The sequence below is a fragment of the Dromiciops gliroides genome, chromosome 1 (genome assembly GCF_019393635.1).
Source record: "Dromiciops gliroides isolate mDroGli1 chromosome 1, mDroGli1.pri, whole genome shotgun sequence".
Lineage (NCBI taxonomy): Eukaryota > Metazoa > Chordata > Mammalia > Microbiotheria > Microbiotheriidae > Dromiciops > Dromiciops gliroides.
In genome coordinates, this window is record NC_057861.1 from 749789658 (window position 1) to 749808368 (window position 18711).

Here is an 18711-nt window from a genome sequence, read left to right on the forward strand (position 1 = left end):
GGGTCTGAAACCAGTGAATCCATAATACCTGAGCTTAGCACAGTACTTTGGCACATACATAGTAAGAACTTTCGGTTGTTGTTCAGTCCCGTCCGACTCTTTGTGACTCCATTTGGGGTTTTCTTGGCAAAGATACTAGAGTGATTTGCCATTCTCTTCTTACAGATGAGGAAATTGAGGCAAATAGGGTGAAGTGATTTGCTCAGGGTCACACAGCTAGTAAGGGTCTGAGGTCAGATTTGAATTCGGAAAGACGAGTCTTCCTGACTCCAGGCCCAGCACTCTATCCATTGCACCACCTGGCTGCCCCAGTAGGTGCTTAATAAGTAAATGTTTCTGAACTGAATTGAATCAGTCGATTTTTCCATTCCACCTCAGCTACACACTGGGATGGCCACAGCCTTGATCTCACATCACTCACAAGTATCCCACTTCCGGATCCAAGCTCTCAGAAATGTCCTTGTAATAATCATAATCTCTTTATGATTCAGCCCCTCCCTATGTCTCAGTATTCTTCACCCTTGCTGGGACCTCGCTCCCCTCCATGGTCCTCACTACTCTCCTAGGTCCATAGTCCCGTGCTGACCACCTGCTCCTCCCTTCCCTTGGTAAGACTCTCTATACAACCCTCCATCTTCCAGTCCCTGGCTTCTTCCCCCCTCCTATCACCACTCACACTGTATCAGCCCTAGCTGGGACAGATCTGTTATCCTGAGCCCTCGATGTGGCAAGGCAACCTTTCCGCTCCTCCCCAAAGAGCCTCCATCCGGGCTACCAGAGAATGGAGCCTCCTCTTAGCTCTCCCAGCCTTCCATGCCAGCTCCTGCCCTCTTGGCTCAGAACCTTGCTAAAACTTCACACAGAGACCATGCCCCAAGGTCTCCCTATTCTTCCCACTTCCCCATCTAATGTCATCATTCCTATCTCCTCCTTGGCTCTGATCAAGATCAAGACCTTCGGGGCAGCTAGGTGGCACAGTGGATAGGACCTGAGTTCAAATCCGGCCTCAGACACTTGACACTTACTACCTGTGTGACCCTGGGCAAGTCACTTAACCCCCATTGCCCCCCCCCACAAAAATGATCAATAGACTGTCTCCTTACCAAGGCCAGCCCCTCCCCCCACGTTCCCTTGATGTTCCCTCCTCTCTTCTAGGGCAGATTGCCCCCACTGTTATCCCTACTCTTTTTTTTTTTTCAAAAGCAATGCATCCCCACTCCTCTAATATTCATCCTCTCCCTATCAACTTGCTCCTTCCCTGCTCTCTAAAAACAGTCCCTTGTCCCTCCTCCCACCTTCTTACATAATTCTGGGAGGTTTAGGAAAAGCTTCCCTATACAAGGAGTCACCTGAGATGAGCCTTCCAGGAAGAGAAGGATCTCTGAGGCCAGAGTGTGCCCCCCCCCATGTGGGGCGTACCCTGTGCAGAGGCCTGAAGGATGCGACAGAAATCTGTTCCCAATGTCAAGTTCAAGACGTTTCCCTGGAATGAGAGTTTGTGACAGGGAATGAACAAGCCTGGAGAGGTCAGCTAGAGGCAGATTGTGAACAGCCTTCACTGCCAAACAGAGGCATTCCTGTTTTATTTTTGAGGCACTAGGGAGACACTGAACATTCTTGAGCAGGGGAGTAACAGAATCAAACTTGCATTTGTGGGAAGATTGTTTTGGCAGCCAGGTGGCAGATGGAGGCTGTGACAGTTTATGTTGGTCAAAGATTTAAAAGTAAAATTTCTGAGTAATAATTTTTTAAAGAAACTTTAAAACTAAACTAGCATTTATGGCATGTTTCTCCAAAGTGGTGAATAGGGCTAATAGGGAAATTATTTCAAACACGACCAGAGCACGGGCTGATTACTCTTTCTGTCCTTCAGTCTATCGGTGAGTTCCAGACCCAACTTGGCAAAATTTGTCACCACAATTTCTTCCTTGGGACTTCCTCCCCAAACTTCCAAATCTGAAGCTTTGGAGTGGACAGGTACTTTGGTCATTTGGCAGAAACGTGCCCGAGCGGTAATAGGAATGAGGACTTGCTTTATCCCATCTATTATCTGACATGTATTGGGGATAATAATAATAATAGTAATAGCCATTTATATCGCACCTTATGGTATGTGATGCCACTTACACATGTTCTCTTTATTATAACATTAATATGGGGGGGCAGGTTAAGAAAGATCTCTTGTAAGAGATGCCATTTGAACTGAACCTTGAAGGGAGTGGGGGGTTCCAGGAGGCAGAGAGAGAGAGAGAGCATTCAGGTCTGGTGGGGGGTGGGGGGGACAGCATGTGGCAAAACCATGGAGGTGAGGAGTGGGTAGGGAACAACAGACACGTTGGTAAAACTGGACCTAGAGTGAGTATGTCTGTAGGCTGCCTGGAATGACAGGTTGTAGCTAGAGCGTGAAAGGCTATAGTGTCAAGTAGAAGAGTTAGTACTTTGCCCTAGAGACAAGAGAGCCACCAACTTCCTGAACAGCGAAGGGGCATGGTCAGACCTGTGCCATAGGAGGGCTGGCTTGGCGGCTAGGTGGGCGAGGAGTAGAGAGGAGGCTCTTGGGATGGCCTTTTCTTTTTGGCCTGTACTTGTGTTCCAGGTGCTTGGCACATAAAAGCTTGTTCACTGTCAAATGACTTGACTAGCGATTCATGGAAGAAACATTTTCATCCAGGGATCTCTTTGTTTTTCTTTTCTTTTTTTTTTAGCCGGGCAATGAGGGTTAAGTGACTTGCCCAGGGTCACACAGCTAGTAAGTGTCAAGTGTGAGGCCAGATTTGAACTCAGGTACTCCTGAATCCAGGGCTGGTGCTTATCCTCTGCGCCACCTAGCTGCCCCCTCTTTGTTTTTCAAAAGGCAAGGAGAACCAGTGGAGAGGAAGGGAGACCTGGATTCCTCTGGGGGGATGGTTTCAGCTAAGAGATTGCCAAAATCCCTTTCCAATTCTAAAAAGCTGGATTTAAACGCCGCCTCTGTGTTATACCCTGGCTTCTGGACCCTAGGCAAGTCACCCACCCTCTCCCGGTCTCCATCTGCATTTGTGTAAAATGGGACTAACAATACCTCCCGTGTTGTTGGGCTCATTTGAACAAAGGCTTTGGAAGCATCCGATGGATCTGAGTTAGGCCCCTGTGTTTGGTTCACAGTCTCCACCGGCCCACCTGCCTCGCAGCTTAGGCACCTAGAGGAGGCAGCACGTTGGTACTTGGCACTGTTCCTGGAAGTAAAAGACCAGGTTCATTGCTTCAGTCCCAAGACTGTGGAGTGTTTTATAGGATTATAATGTATGGGGAGGGCGAGTCCTAAATGAAGCTGATTGTTAAAGCAGAGCTGGGCTATATAAGCCCATAAACACACGGTACACCGCCCCCCCCAGTCTCTCTCTCTCTCTCCCTCCCTCCCTCTTTTGTCTCTGTCTTTCTCTCTCCCCCCTACATACATGGGTAACACACTACATGAACACCTGTGCACAACATTTTCCAGGGATCATATCTTAGGAACAATCTTTGAGGTGAGAGATTGTGTGCACAAGATTCTTTGGGCCCTGAGCGCATCTCGGTTGATGTCCAAGAAGGAACCTGCCTTATCTGAAATATGGCAAACAAGGAGATAGTCAAACTTCAGTGTATTTTCTAATTGGGGAGTGGGGGCAATGAGGGTTAAGTGACTTGCCCAGGGTCACACAGCTAGTAAGTGTCAAATGTCTGGGGCCGCATTTGAACTCAGGTCCTCCTGAATCCAGGGTTGGTGCTTTATCTACTGCCCCACCTAGCTGCCCCCATTCAGTGTATTTTCAAAAGACACATTGAGGGATTGAGAGAATTTGTGACTAGAGCTCCCTGAGGGTAGGGACGGTTTTCATTGTGCATGCCTAGTCCCCTATCACTTGATAATGCTTATTGATGGGTTTTCCTGGCACTCATCTCCTGTGATCATCCCTGGCTCCGTCTTGGGGGGCAGGCTCTTCTCTCTGACACCAGGCGCTGATCAGCATGTTTCTGTACTTAAAACAAGGGCTAAGACTGAGTACCTGTAAGATCTTACCCATCCAACCCCAACTCTGCCACAGTATCCCCATGGAGACAATATGGGGAGAGGGAGACAGGGGCAGAGAGAGGGAGGGAGAGAGAGACAGAGAGAACCGTGATGGTGAGGTCCGATCCAGTAACAATCATCACCCTAATCTTTTTCTGTTCAGAGTTTCAGAAAAGGCCCCAGTCTCTTTTGGATCCTTATCTCCTGAAGCTTCCTCCTACAGGCCTGTTCTTCCTCTCCTTTATTACCGGCTCTGGAGCTGGACAGGGTCTCAGAGACCATCTAGTCCAATTCTCCCTTATTTTATAGATGAAGAAACTGAGGCTCAGGGGCATTAAGTGACTACCCCAGGAACACGTGGGTCAGCATCCGAGGCAGGACTGATGAACCCTCCAGGTCCTCGGCCTTCAAGCAGCATAAGAGAACTCTCCCCTCTCTCATAATCTAACTCAGTTTACTGTAGATTTTCCTGTCACTTTGGGGGGGCGGGGAGAGATCTCAGGGGACAGAGACTTTTTCCTTAGAAGGTCATAGGATCATAGATTTGAGCTGGAAAATTCATGGCGGTCATTTTGCTGATGAGAAAACCAAGGGCCAGAAATGTGCTGAGACTTGACTAGAGTTCCTCACTAATAAGCAGGAGAGACAGGAAGTGTCTTTGTCCGAATGTTCCTCGGGGGGCTCGCCGACCGGCCTCCAAACACACAGCTCATTGGCGCAGCCAGGAATCAGACAGAAGTCTCCTAACTCTGAAGTGAAAGACAATCTCCCCTTGACTACAGAGGCAGGCCAAGCTCCCAGACAGAACAGGGTGCAGAGTGGCCCAGTGAGGGATGATCTAGGCTCTCTTCCATCACGATTGACTGCGTCACTGACACCAGGAGCAAATGGCCACTTAGGTGGAGCCTCAGGTTTCCTCATCTGTAAATGAGGGTGATAATAGCACCTACTTTCTAAGGCTGTCGTGAGGATCAGAGAAGATACTTGTAAAGCCTTTTGCCAGCCTTAAGCTACTAACTCGGAGTCCCAGGAGGACTAAGGCATTCTATAAAAATGCATTATTATAGAAAGATGATTAAAGCTTTAAACTGCACAGTCTTTTGGGATGCCCCTTGTATAATTGGCACCTGATAACTGTTTGTTTAATTCATGATGGTGGACGATAGCTCGGATTCATAATCATATAGTGATCTAAGGGTCGCCAGGTACTTGACACCCCCTCCCAACAGCCCTGTGAGCTAGACTGTTTCTTACAGATGAGAACATCAGTCTGAGAGGGGTTAAGGGACTCTTCTCAGTCACACAGTGAGGAAATGTCTGAAGCAGCCATTATTAGCTTCCTTATTATTGTTAGAATGAAGGCATGCAGGCATATCGTTCAGTTCTAGAGAGGACTTTCTCCAATCCCTAGTGGTCAGTGCCACCCCTGCTCCCCCAAATTACATTGTATTTATTTTTTATATATTCACTTTTATTTTTATTCTAGTATCCCCCCCCCATATAAGCTCCGAGGGAGGCGTTGGCTGTCTCTTTTTGGGGTGGGGGGTATCTCAGCCCTTAGTGCGGTGCCTGGCACAAAGTGGGCACTTCTGTTGAAATTCTCTTGCCTCCTTAAGGACCAACCAGGGTGTGGCTTAGGTACCAAGGAGAAGAGAGCCCGCAATTAAGATGTTTCCTTCCCCAAAGCAGAAGCTGTTCTGACGTGCCCAGCCTTTGCCCACAGCCCAAACAACACCAGGGACAAATAAGCCTTTCCGTAGCTCTCTTCCTAGCCCTCTCACTCTAAGGAAAAGAACAAAGTATCCACCCAGATATTCGCTGCAGAGCTCAATTTCGATGTGGGTCTTTTAATGGAAATTAAACATCCCTGTGCTGAACCAGGTGCCCCCCCCCCCCCATCTTTTGTGATACAGGCACCCTCGCAGTGGCATTCGTGAAAACAGGGGCTGGGAAGGCTGGCGAGCTAGCCAGCAGGGCACACAAAGAGAGCCAGGGAAGATGTCTGGCTCCCCTTAAAGGGGCTTCGAACATTACACCGGGACTCCTCTTTCCCCAACACCGGCCCTTCCGTCCGCCCCCCCCCCCAGCCCCACGAAAACGGGTGGTCCCCAGAACCGGGGAGGGGTACTGAACCAGCCCCGCGGCCCGTTTTCATCCGAGGCAGCCGGGGGAGAAGCGAGCTTTTCTCGGGCCACGCCCACCTCCCTCCCAGGAAGCTCCGTTCCGGGGGGATAACCCCAAAAACGAGAAGTGGGGGCCGAGCTGCTCGGTGCGCTTCAAGTGTTTGCATGTGAGTTACAGTAAGTGGCTCCTGGGCTCGGCTGCGCCGAGCGCCTCCCCCTCGGGCCGCCCCCGCCCCTGAGCCTCGGGTGGGCGGGCTCGGGGCTCCGGCAGAGTCGAGTTACACGCCCGTGGGTCCGCGCGTCCGTCGGCCGCCGGCACCAGCTGCAGCAACCGCCGCAGCCCCCGCCCTCCCGCAGCCTCTTTCTTCGCCTCCTCGGCCGCCGGAGCGCGGCAGCTGGCAGGCTCGGCCGGCCGGGCATGGTCAGCGGGCGCTAGCTGCTGGGCGCATGCCGCGCTCCTGCCGCCGCCGGGCACCGTGGAGGTGACACCCAACTTGGCCTTGGCGTTTCGCGCGCGCCCGGAGCCCGCTGTGACCCCCGAGGCGGCCGCGGCAACCCCGGCTGCCACCATGGTGGCCAAGGACTATCCCTTCTATCTCTCGGTCAAGAGGGCGAACTGTGCGCTGGAAGCGCAGACGGCCAGCTGCCCGGCCAAGGACACCGAGGTGAGGCGCCCAGCCCTGCCCTGCGCTGCGCTGCCCTGCCCGGGAGCGCCTCACCCCCTTTCTTCCCCTGCCTCCTTGCCCCTACTCCCTCCCTCCCTGGCAGCCTTCCCTCCTCCTTCCCCTTTCTTCCTCGCTCCCCTTCTCCCCGGCTGCCCTGCCTTCCTCCCTCCCTCTCTGCTCCTGGAGGGAACACAATCTTTCTCTACCTCCCTCTTCCGCTGTCCTTTCCTTTCTCTCCTCTCTCTCCCCCTTTCCCCTCTCCCCCCCCTCCCTCTCTCTCCCTCTCCCGCTCTCCCCCTTTCTTTCTCTCTGTCTCCACACACACACACGTTCACTGTGGATGACCCCCCTAGAATCATCCTTTTCCCCGGGCCCCTCCGACATCCTGCCAGCCCGTGCCCGCTGTTGGTGCTTCTGTCCGGCCCGAGGGGTCCTGGGAGGTGCCCGTCTCCCCTTGTATCACCTAAGCCAGATGTCAGAGTGGGGGGAGGGAGGGCTGCCCAGCTCATCGCATCGTGGACTTCCTTTGGTTGGGGTTTCGCGAGGAAGGAAGAGGATGTTTGCAGACCCTCCTAGGGGGTCCTGTTTGCAAACCACCGGACAAACAAGCCGGGACCCGCTGGCCCCTGCTCTCTCCCCCACTCCTAATGGCAGGTGCAGTTAATTCCGTTGGTCCTGCGCCGGCAAGTCACCAGTTGTCTGTAAAAGGAGGCTCGGCCAGAGTGAGGAAGGGAGGGAGGAGGGAGAGAGGGAGCCCGCGAGCCAGCGACCGGCGAGCCAGAGAGCTGCTCACTTAGGGGGTGGTGGGAAATGTGGCTACGGAGCGAGTCCTTATCTTTTAGAGATAAAGGGCTGCCCGGGGCCCTGGATCTTCCAGAGAGGCTGGTTTGGTGTGGGGTCTGCCCGAAGGGAAAGGGGGGAGGGGGCTTCTTCCCTCTCCAGTGGCTGGAACGAGACAGACCAGGGTGTTCATTCTTTGCGCGGAGGATCATTGCTAAAATACATTGGGGGCCGCTTTGTGGCTGGCCAGTCATTTCTCTGATCTTTAGATCAGTGGTCCACATACGTCCGGAAACATGGCCACCACATACATTTCATTCAAGTCAACCACCGTTTTCTAAGCCCCTGCTTTGTGCTAGACTGAGCGCCCAGGACTACTGAGCCGAAAGGGGCCGGGCCCTGCCCTCCGGGGGCTTTTCCGGGGGCAGAGTGTGATTCCTCCTGGTTGGCTGGATCTCATCCCCAACCGCAGCCTTCGGAAGGGCTCGGTGAGCTCCCTGGAGGTAACTCACTAAATTATGTATATTCCTCCGGGCCCCATCAAAGATTCATTCCCCCTAGCAGTCCCCTGCTAGGACTCTCGCGTAGAAAAGCTTCCATACCCTGCCTTGTCTTAATCAGTTTTATGTGGAGGAACGTTCTTCCTTGTTTGTTTTTGCTAGTTTACCCAATTCTGCCAGAGCTCAGAGTAACCTGGCTCCCGGCCTGAAGTATTCCTAATGAACTTTAAAGGGACGTGAGGGTGGGGGGTGGAGGTGGGGGTGGGAGATGGCAGAAATCCCTGCCCCTCTTTTGGAGTTGATTTCGAGTCTGGTACCCTTTGGCTTCATTATTTATTCCCCGAAGGCTCAGAGAAAGGTGCCCCTTCGCTTTTAAGGAAGAAAACCCCTCTAGGCATGCAAATGAAATGGAAAAAACCGAGATCTCTGAAGCCTAAATGGGTTCAGGCACCTGGGGCTTCACTGCTCTGGGGAGGGAACTCGTACTGTCTCCAGGCTGCTCCTAAGGCTGCTGTTCTAACTTTTTCCCCCACCAAGCTTTGCTGCCTCAGAATCTTGTTTGCAGCCACTGAAACCCGTGTTCGGAAAACCCGAGTTCAGATCCTTCTTCAGACATCCTTATTAGCTGTATGGCCTTGAGCGAGTCACTTAACTTCTGTCTGCCTTGTTTTCCTCATCTGTAAAGTGGATATAATAGTAGTACCCACCTCCCAGCATTGTATTGAGAATAAAATGAGAGAATAATTGCACTTTGCAAGCCTTAGGGAACTATATAATACTAATGAAAATAATTAATACTGATTTTCCCCCCTTGCTCCTGGGACCCAGAAAATAAGGCTTCTCCATTCTTATGTTATTTGGGGGGGGGGTGCAGAGAATTTCGGAAGAATTTCTTAAGACTGATAGGTTTTTATGCTTTTCAACCCAATGTTATTTGAATCTACACCACTGATTGGCACACCAGTCTCCAGCCCTTGGCATCACAAACAGCATTGTGCTCCGACGGATGGAGGCAACGTCAGACAAATAAACTTAAGTGACTATGGAGGAAACGTTTTGTAGCCTTCAGTCTATCAGAAAATAACAGAGGGCATCCCCAAAAGGCTGAGTGTGGCATGAAGACTTGGGGACATCCTGTGTTATGAAGTCAGCTCACTTCTTTACTGAGCCTGTAATCAAATAGCAATACAGTTTTCTGCCACCAGGTGTCCTCAGCATAGAAAAACATTTCAAAATAAATTCATTTGAAAATTCAGCATTATTACTGGATCTTTCAAAAAGGATAATTTCAAAACAAAGTTAAACCTTGGGCATTAATTTTTTTTTTTAGTGAGGCAATTGGGGTTAAGTGACTTGCCCAGGGTCACACAGCTAGTAATGGGCATTAATTTTTACACAAGTAAAATATCAGTTTTATTTTTAGTATCTCACGATTTATCATTTTCCTCACTGAAATGATATCATGGAGGAAATTAGTTCTTCATGAGGAAAACCTAAGAAAATAGAAGACTTACTTTGCCCCCATTCAGAACCGGGATTTGGCTTGTTAACCCCCGCCCACCCCCCTGAAGGTTACCTTTAAGGCCTTGGATGTCGGCTTACTGTGACAAGCTTTCCTTGTGCCTCCTTCCTTTCTAGAGCACAAAGGTCACACAGTGTCTGCTTCCATTCTTGGGTGTTACAGCCAGAGTCGGAGCTATTGCGTTGGCTGCCAAGAAGTCTTGATTTTGTTGTTGTTGTTACTGATGGTCACACAGTTGATGCCCAGCCCTTCTGGGAAATCACAAGTGAAAGGACCAAGCATCATTTGTCTAAGAGTGTGTGTGATCCTAGAAGTTGGTACCAAGGGGTTTTATCTTTTATCTGTCTTTTCATTGTGTCAGTTTGTGAGCACGCCTCTTTTGTTTAGTTGTTTCCAGGAGAAAATAGGTTTTTGTCTTAATGAGTTAAAGCCTAGATATGTTATTGAAAAAAAAATTCTCTCTGATAATGTCATTTCCAGAAATTAATATTTCCTACAACATGCTTAGGAGTCAGACTGAGGATCTGTCATTTTCTCAGGAGAACTAGATATGTAGCAGGAAGCCCTGGGTGAAAATCCCAACCCTGCACTTGTGTCCAGGGTGACTTGAGTTCCATGGATTACTTGATGTTTTCTTCTCTGTAAAACGAGGGAGGTCACTTTCAGCTCTCAATCTATGCTTCTATGAGCCTCTTTGCTGGTTGGTAAATATCTAGATGAAGAGGTGGTGTTCACAGAGGGCCAGTGTGGACTCATCAGAATGAGGCTTGCTGGACAGCCTCTTTTTTTTTTTTTTTTAAACAGGGTTGCTCTTTTCATATGTAGATCGGAAGGATACAAGACTTCAGTGCTGCATTTGATAAAGTATCTCCTGTTCTCCTAGAGGTTAGGTTGGGGAAATGAGGCCTCCATAATCATACAGTTAGATGCAGGACTGAATTTGCTAGTGGGATGGCCAGATCTGAAGATTAATGGGTTGATTTTAACTTGGAGAGAAGTTTTCAGTGGAGATAAGTGCTTGGTCCTGTGCAGCTGGACCTTTTCATTGCTGATGATATCAATGGCATGGCATGTTGACTTGCTGATGATACAAAACTGGGAGAGACATCAAATACACACCTGCTGTCTGTTGATATCTGGAAAAATAAAAGATTTCAGCAGGCTGGAACATGGACTAATTCCTATAAGATGAAATTGGGGGGGGGGCAGCTAGGTGGCATAGTGGATAAAGCACCAGCCCTGGATTCAGGAGGACCTGAGTTCAAATTTCGCCTCAGACGCTTGATACTTACTAGCTGTGTGACCCTGGGCAAGTCATTTAACCCTCATTGCCCCATGGGGGTGGGGTGGGGGAGAAGAAAGAAAGAAAGAAAGAGAAAAAAGATGAAATTGAACAGGGAGTAAAAGTAAGTCTTGGGTTCACTTGGGTTCAAAAGATCAATTTCACAAATGTAATATGAGGAAGACATTAGTCTGTCTGAGAAAGATCTGAGGATCTTAGTGGATTGCAAAGTACATATGAATCACCAATATTCTTTGAAAGCTAGAAAACCTAATGAAATCTTGGGCTGCAGTAAGCACAGGCTAACTGAGGTCAGAGTTCCCCTCTAATCTACCCTGATTCGACCACACCTAGAATATTTATTGTGTTCCTTTCTGGGCACTACAGTTTAGGAAGGACATTGCTAATTGGGGAGTGTCCAGAAATGGGCAGACAGAATGCTAAAGCGACTTGATTGATTCAATCAATATGTATTTAATAATTAATTTACTTAATCATTTATTAATTAATATGTATCATCTACTAGATTCCAGAAAAAGAGCCATGGATGCATATACAAAAGTGAGACATTCCCTGACCTTAAGGAGCTTACACATTATTGGGCATAACATGGGCCTAGGGTTAGAAGAGACTTTAGAGGCCACTGAGTCCAACCCCCTTATTTTTTTTTTTAAGTGAAGCAATTGGGGTTAAGTGACTTGCCCAGGGTCACACAGCTAGTAAGTGTTAAGTGTCTGAGGCTGGATTTGAATTCAGGTCCTCCTGACTCCAGGGCCGGTGCTCTATCCACTATGCCACCTAGCTGCCCCACCAGCCTCCTTATTTTACAGATGAAGAAACTGAGGAAGTGATATTAGTTGGGGAGGGAAGAGAGTCCCAGAAAGAGGAAGCCATATTCATTGGGGAAGGGAGAGGAGAAAGCACTAACACACTGGGGAAATCAATGAGGAAGGCCTCTTTCCAAGAGGCCAAGAGAGGAGGAAAAACATTCCAGACATGGCCCAGAGCTTTTGCAAAGATAGAGATAGGAAATAGAATGTCCTCTATGAGAAAAGATCAGGTTTGTGCCGTAGAAGGAACAAGTGAGTTAATTGAAAAAATGAACCAGGCATTGGCTGTCTTCAAGTATTGGAAGGATGTGCATGTAGAAAAGCTTGTTAAGAGGCAATTAATTGTAGGTGTAATATTGGGGAAAGCATCCTAATTTCTTAGACCTCCAAGGAAGGGGAACGTAATACACAATGGGCTGCCAGGGCACAGGATGGGCCTGTCTTCCAGATAAGTCAAGGTGAGGGTGCTTTGCTTTTCTGGGCATTTCAAGTTCTAGATTGGGCCCAGTCACTGCAGTGGATCCTTCCAACTTTAAAACCCCTGTGATTATCTGCCAGACCCTTGTGGTCTAGTCAGTAAGTCTCAGATAAGGAAAAACTTGGACAGTTCTCCCTTCTGCTACACAGTTGCATTTTCAAAAAGATGGATCTTGTTACAAGATAGAATGTCTGGGGGCAGCTAGGTGGCACAGTGGATAAAGCACTGGCCCTGGATTCAGGAGTACCTGAGTTCAAATTTGGCCTCAGATGCTTGACACTTACTAGCTGTGTGACCCTGGGCAAGTCACTTAACCCTCGTTGCCCCACCAAAACAAAACAAAAAAACAAAACCCCAAAAAACAAAGATAGAATGTCAGTCAGCTCAATGGGACCTTAGAGATTCTTGAATCCAAAGACACTTGGATTTATAGATGAGCAAATCGAGCCACAGAGCGGTTAAGGGACTTGGCCAAAAGTCACAAAATAATCCCCAGCCTGGTAGAATGACTCCCCAAGGGCTATTGCTCTCTACCCAGAAATCACTTTGTGTATCTTTTGTATTTGATTTTGTTTTTAGACTCATCGAGGACAGAGAGTGTTTCATCCTTGTCCTTGTATGCGCAGAACCTAGCAGTGCCTGGCACATAGGTAGATGCCAGATACATGTTGGATTGGTTTCTTCCACTGCCCTCTGTAACCTCAAAGGTTGCATAACTAATTCTAAGCAAGAAGGGAAAACTATGTAATGAGTAATGTCAACAGGCCATAAAGTATTATCACATGATTGTACAATAATTAGTGCTATAAAACATTACGTTTTAAAAACTTGTTTCGCTTTATCGTTGTATGTTAAACAATCCATCCGCCAAAAAGCATTTGTTAGGTACCTGCTGCATGCATGTGGGCCCTGCACTACGCAGTGAGGACACACATCTCACAAGGATCTCAGGAGGAAGACCTTTCTGTGCCTGAGCTGAGGGTTCTGGGTTGGTCGGCATGTGCTTTGTGCCAATCACACCCATCTTCCCAGGAAAGCTCAAAATGGGTGACCCGTTTTCAATTCTTAGAAGCCTGTATTGTGCCCAGTCGATAGCACCTGTTTATCTGAGCTGCCTGGAAAGATTCCCAAGGAATTGTTTGAGCTCCAATACCTTAAATCCTGGTCATGGTGTGGAGTCCAAGGGCTCATATTGGTTGAGGCATGAGGGATAAAGCCATGTGGAGACAGATGCATTCCCTGGGGATTTGAGTATTAGCCAAAGGATTCTGGTGTCTTTATCACTTCTTCCAAATTCTGGAGTCAGGCCTTCTGCAAAATACAGCATGGTGAATTGCCTGTCGCTGTTCTTCCAAGTGAAATAAATAGTCACTTCAAGGTTCAGAAGACCTCTCCTCCAGTTGGATATTTTTACAATTTGTATTTCTTCTCAAAGGATTATTTGCCTACAAATAAGTGCGGTGGCACTTTTTTTTTTATAACAACCAAATGAAAATAAACTGTTGGTCAGGTCCTGCTTTTACCAAGCTCTGGGCTCACTAATGGTCACTAATGACATGTGTGTACATATCAGTGGAGGGGGTGGGAGAACCTAATCTGGGGCAGCAAATAGAATTGTCTCCATTTGGGTGGAATTTGTCACAGGGCAGCGTTTGAAGATTTGCATCGTTGGAGGCCCTGGGTTATTAGCTTTGAAAGGCCGACAATGAAGATGATCTCCTATCCTTTTGGGTCACTGGAAAAGAAGGCTTCTTTGAAAATCTGGAAGCAGTCAGGAGTTAGGAAGATCGTGTCCATCTGCATGTGGGATGCAACAGATAGAATAATCGGTGAAGAAATATTTATTCATTATTATGTGCCAGGCACTGTACTAAGCACCAGCAATACAAATACGGTGGGCAAAGGAGGAGGTGGGTTCCAAGATCTGGGGGGGGTCATTGAATGACTTCCTTAAGGGCACAAGGCTTGCCCAGAGGAATCAAGTGACTGGCCCAAGGTCTCTCAGAGACTCTGTGGCTAAGCCCTTTCTCCTGACCTGGTTCAGTGTTGGTCCTGATTAGGGACTCTTGGACCTTCTGCAAGCATTGAGTGATGAATAAAAAGGCTCTTGGGGACCATATTTCAGTGGCTTGACTCTCTGGGGAGGTAAGTCAGTCCACCCTCCATGCCAGAGGCCACTGTGTTAGGACTTACCATGGTTAAAGTAAGATGTGAGCTGGACAGAAACAGATGAAAATACAAAGAAATCCCCAAGAGAATCTTCATGTAGCTCAAGGGCCTTCAAAATTGTGAGATCACTTAAAAAAAAAAATTGATGGGGGCAGCTAGGTGGTGCAGTGGATAGAGCATCGGCCCTGGAGTCAGGAGTACCTGAGTTCAAATCTGGCCTCAGACACTTGACACTCACTAGCTATGTGACCCTGGGCAAGTCACTTAACCCCAATTGCCTCACTAAAGAAAAAAAAATTGATGTCAAAATTGTGAGAGATGATTTTCCTACCTGAGTGCACTGGAGTCAAAACCAACCTGGTTTTCTTGGACCCCCAGTACATGTGCTGTTTTCAGGAAGAAGGGAGAAATATGGGATTTCCCAAAGGTCCAGGCAAGGGAGAGGGGCAAGGGAGGGAGAGACAGAGAGAGAAAGGTGAAGAGGAGAGAGGGGAAAGTCTAACCATCCCTGTTGAATTAAATGAAAACGGAGGCCTGTGTCAGAGCCTGAGAGAAAATCAGGGCAGGATCCTGCTAGCCGGATCCTTCCGTGTCCAGTATTTCATCTGAAAGTCAAGTTTATAAACTGGACAGTCCCGGGGAGGAAAGACAAAAGAACAAAACAAGAGGCAGAAGTCAACAGAGCCCAGAGGAAAGGGCTCTCAGGCTCTTGATTGCTGAGATAACCGGGCTGACGATCCCACTTCCCCTGGTGCTGGGATCTGGGCGGGAAACTTGGCCCGTCTCCACCCTTCCCCAGAGGGTGCGTTGTAAATTAGACTCCTAACTGGACATGCTGCCTGCCTGTGATCTTAATCAGGACGGCTGCCAGGGCAGAGAGGTCCCAAACAGAAGGCTCAAGGCGCTCTGGCCTGAGCCCTACCCCAAGTTTCACATTAACCCGAAGCTTGGTAAACATTCTGCAGAATCCGTCTGGCTGGGCCAACGTGGGAGAGATAAAGAATGTTGAAAGTTGGTCATTTATTAAGGGAGAACCTGTGATGTGGTGGAAGGAATGTTATATTTGAAGGCCCAGGATCTGGGTTCAGATCTCACTCTGCTCCTTACTAGCAGGATGACCTTGCACAAGTCACTTCACCTCTGCTTCAGTTTTCTCATCTGCAAAAGGGAATTGTAACAGCCCCTTCCTCCCAGACTAATTGTGAGAATCAAATGAGATAACTGTAAAGTGCTTGGCCCAGTGCCTGGCACATAGTAAGTGCTTTATAAATATTAGTTATTATTATTACCTATGAGCGATTTCATTTCTAATAAACAAAGCAGAATAATCAAATACATTGATTATTTGAGTTCAGTGCACTATGTGTTATGAAATCGTGATTTTAAAATAATGGAACAAAGCAGGAATGAATACCCAGAACTTGAATTTGACTTGACATTTCACTTCAAATTATCTTCCAGGAGATCACATTTATATTGTGTTTTGGTGTTTGTAAAGACCTTCTTTAGATGATCTCATTTGTTCCTCAGAATTACCCTATGAGAAAGGTGCAGTCATCATTCCCATTTTACAGATGAGGAAATTGATGCCTGGGGAGGTCATAACTATATTGCTAGGAGATTCTCCAGCAGAATTTGAACCCAGATCTTCATGTCATCAGATCAACTCACATCCCACTCAGTTCTTAGACCTAGATAAGTTTGGGGAATCAGAAGATGCTAATTTGGATTTGTTGTTCAGTATCAGTCATGTACAACTCTTTGTGACCCCATTTGGAGTTTTCTTGGCAAAAATACCGCAGTGGTTTGCTGTTCCTTTCTCCAGCTCATTTTACAAATGAGGAAACTGAGGCAAACAAGGTAAAATGACTTGCCCAGGGTCACTCAGCTAGTGAGTGTCAGAGGCTGGATTTGAACACTAGAAGATGAGTCTTCCTGACCCCAGGCCCAGCGCTCTATCTACTGTACCACAAACTACACCTCTAATTTGGATAGCTAAAGTCAAAAAGTAGAGCCAGTAGTTGTGTGAAGTGACATCTCTGCTACTCTTTAGAAACTCATCAGTGCGAAAAGAGACCCCTCGACGGGGAGCCAGAAGACTTCAGTCCTAAGCCTGGCCTTTGCCCCAGTCTCACTGTGAGAAGCCAACCTCAACCTTTCCATTCAACCCTGCAGTGTGGTATGTGCTCTGCCACAAATTCAGGGCTTCCCCTTGTGTCTCGTCTAGAAACCCCCAGGCAGATTCCAAATATTGTGACTTCTAAGGGAAAAGGAAGATCCAGCGTGTGTGCTGATTTGGCATAACAGCAAAAAGCATTTATTGTGTCCCAAGTTCCGAAGTGAGATCTACCCCCAAACAGGGGATTGGTTTGAAGGAAAGAAAAGGGGGTGGTTTTTTCCATAATCTTCAAGTATGAAATTTCATCTGGAATCACTGCTAGCCCTTTTCCCACTCTGTTGCCCTCCTTCCCTTCCATCTCAAGAAAACTCAAGACAAAATCTGCTTCTTTTCAGGTTAGACAAAGACTCGATTGGCTGCCGTGTAAAAAGAACAGCAGCGCCTACCAAGCTGGAAAGACAATATTTGCCAAGTAGACCCGATGGGAAATAGATGTTGAAAAATAAATTCATGGCCTGACCCTAAATATATAACTAAATACATTTATTTGTATACATGGAAATGTTTCTGAATATATATATATATTATAAATATATATAGGTGTGTGTATATCTGAATATATATAGAGAGAATATTCTATTCTGTTGAATTCTGTTCTATCGAACATACATACACACATATATGTAGATGTAGATATATGTATATGTGTGTATATATTCATCAGACCCAGCTACACATGTGTGTAGGTTTTATACACACATATGCATATAGGTATATTTAGACCCAGCCACACATGTGTATAGGTTTTATACACACATATGCATATATGTGTATATGCATATAGGTATATTTAGACCCAGCCACACGTGTGTAGGTTACATACACACATGCATGTGTGCATGTATATGTATGTGTATGCCCAGCCACACATGTGTAGGTTTTCCATTAAAAGAATGATCTAGAGAAGGGAGAGGTGGTATTGGGAAATTCAGTCCGGGGAGCCAGAGGCAATGCCTGTTGTCCCTTCTCTGACTGGCCCTGCCCTGCGCTGATAGCGATCTCCCTGAGCTCTTGCCTCAGAAACAGAGTGAGGACCAAGACAAGAATTGTCTTAAGTCGCCTTTGGAATCGACCACTCCTCCGCGCAGTGAGGCGCTTCTCTTTTCAGAGGCCCTTTGGCTAAACCTGTGCAAAAGCTGGGTCTGCCTTGGGAGAGGATCAGTGACGAGATTGAGGACAAAAGTCATGCCCAGACCAGCCTGGCAGTTTTTCAAAAGCAAATGCTTTCTGGGTGCTCATCATGCCCCTAAGCTTCACCAGCAGTTAAAAAGGCCTTGTGCTTTCCCCTTGAAATGAAGGACATTGTTTTCTTCCAGTGATGAGAAACTTAAGTTGGATAATGCCAGGGTGGCAATAGTGAGGCATGTGGTAGAAGGAACCAGACTGCACAGAGCCATAACTAGGGTGGAACAGTCAGGGCTATGCTCCAGGGTGCTGATATTGAGAGGATACATATAGCACTTTGACTCCTCCCCAAGTGGAAATAATGGATTTTAGAAGAATTAGGAAAAATAGGGAATTAGCAAGTGGCCTGCTGCCTGCCTTCATTGGGGTTTTGTGTCCTACAGCCCTGACTGCTCAACTGAAGTTGTCTTGCCCTGGGTGGCAGAATTGCTTGTTACAGTTTGGTGTGTGACATTATCTAGAGGAAGGTTCCTATCATGTTGAGGGGGACCCCATGTGCTAGATTTTTGCGAGCGCTTGATGAGAATTCAGGGAGTCTGTGAGCTTGGAACTTTTAGTGTTTGGGTAACTGTATTTCAATGTAATGGGCTTCCTTTGTAATCTGCAGGCTTTCTCTTGCGTATTGAGTTTCCTGGGATGGGAAGGCCCAGATGAGCTTGTGTCTAAAATTGTTGCAAGGGTGTCAAGATCACAAATGCAGCAAAACGTTGAAGAAAACCCCCATTCCCTGTCAAATGAGGCACGTGTGGTCTGGCCAGCGCGGGGCTCCACAGTAGCGCCTATAGGAAGATGCTCCAGCAGCAGCGTCTGGCTCTGTACTGTTGGATGCTGGGGCTTCTTTCTTTTCAGACTGGACCCCAATGGTTTGTCTGGAAGGCGTTTGAAGAGGGCAGAATGGATGACAGAAGCAGCTGGAGGGCGGTTGAGATTGGGAGTCAAGAGGACCCAGGTTCAAATCCCCTCTC

General features: G+C 47.7%; 1 protein-coding gene across 4 annotated transcripts in view; it reads left to right on the forward strand.

Moving 5' to 3' along the window:
• ARHGEF3 (Rho guanine nucleotide exchange factor 3) overlaps positions 1 to 18711 on the forward strand; it is a 305070-nt gene that overhangs the window by 227122 nt on the left and 59237 nt on the right. Inside the window, exon 1 of one of the 4 annotated variants that reach the window (XM_043975607.1) lies at positions 6432 to 6821. The exons of the other annotated variants lie outside the window; for them this stretch is intronic. Coding sequence (XP_043831542.1) covers positions 6726 to 6821 — 96 coding nt within the window. The 5' untranslated portion in view covers positions 6432 to 6725. Of the gene's footprint in view, positions 1 to 6431; positions 6822 to 18711 lie in introns of those variants that run through there. 4 annotated transcript variants of the gene reach the window in all.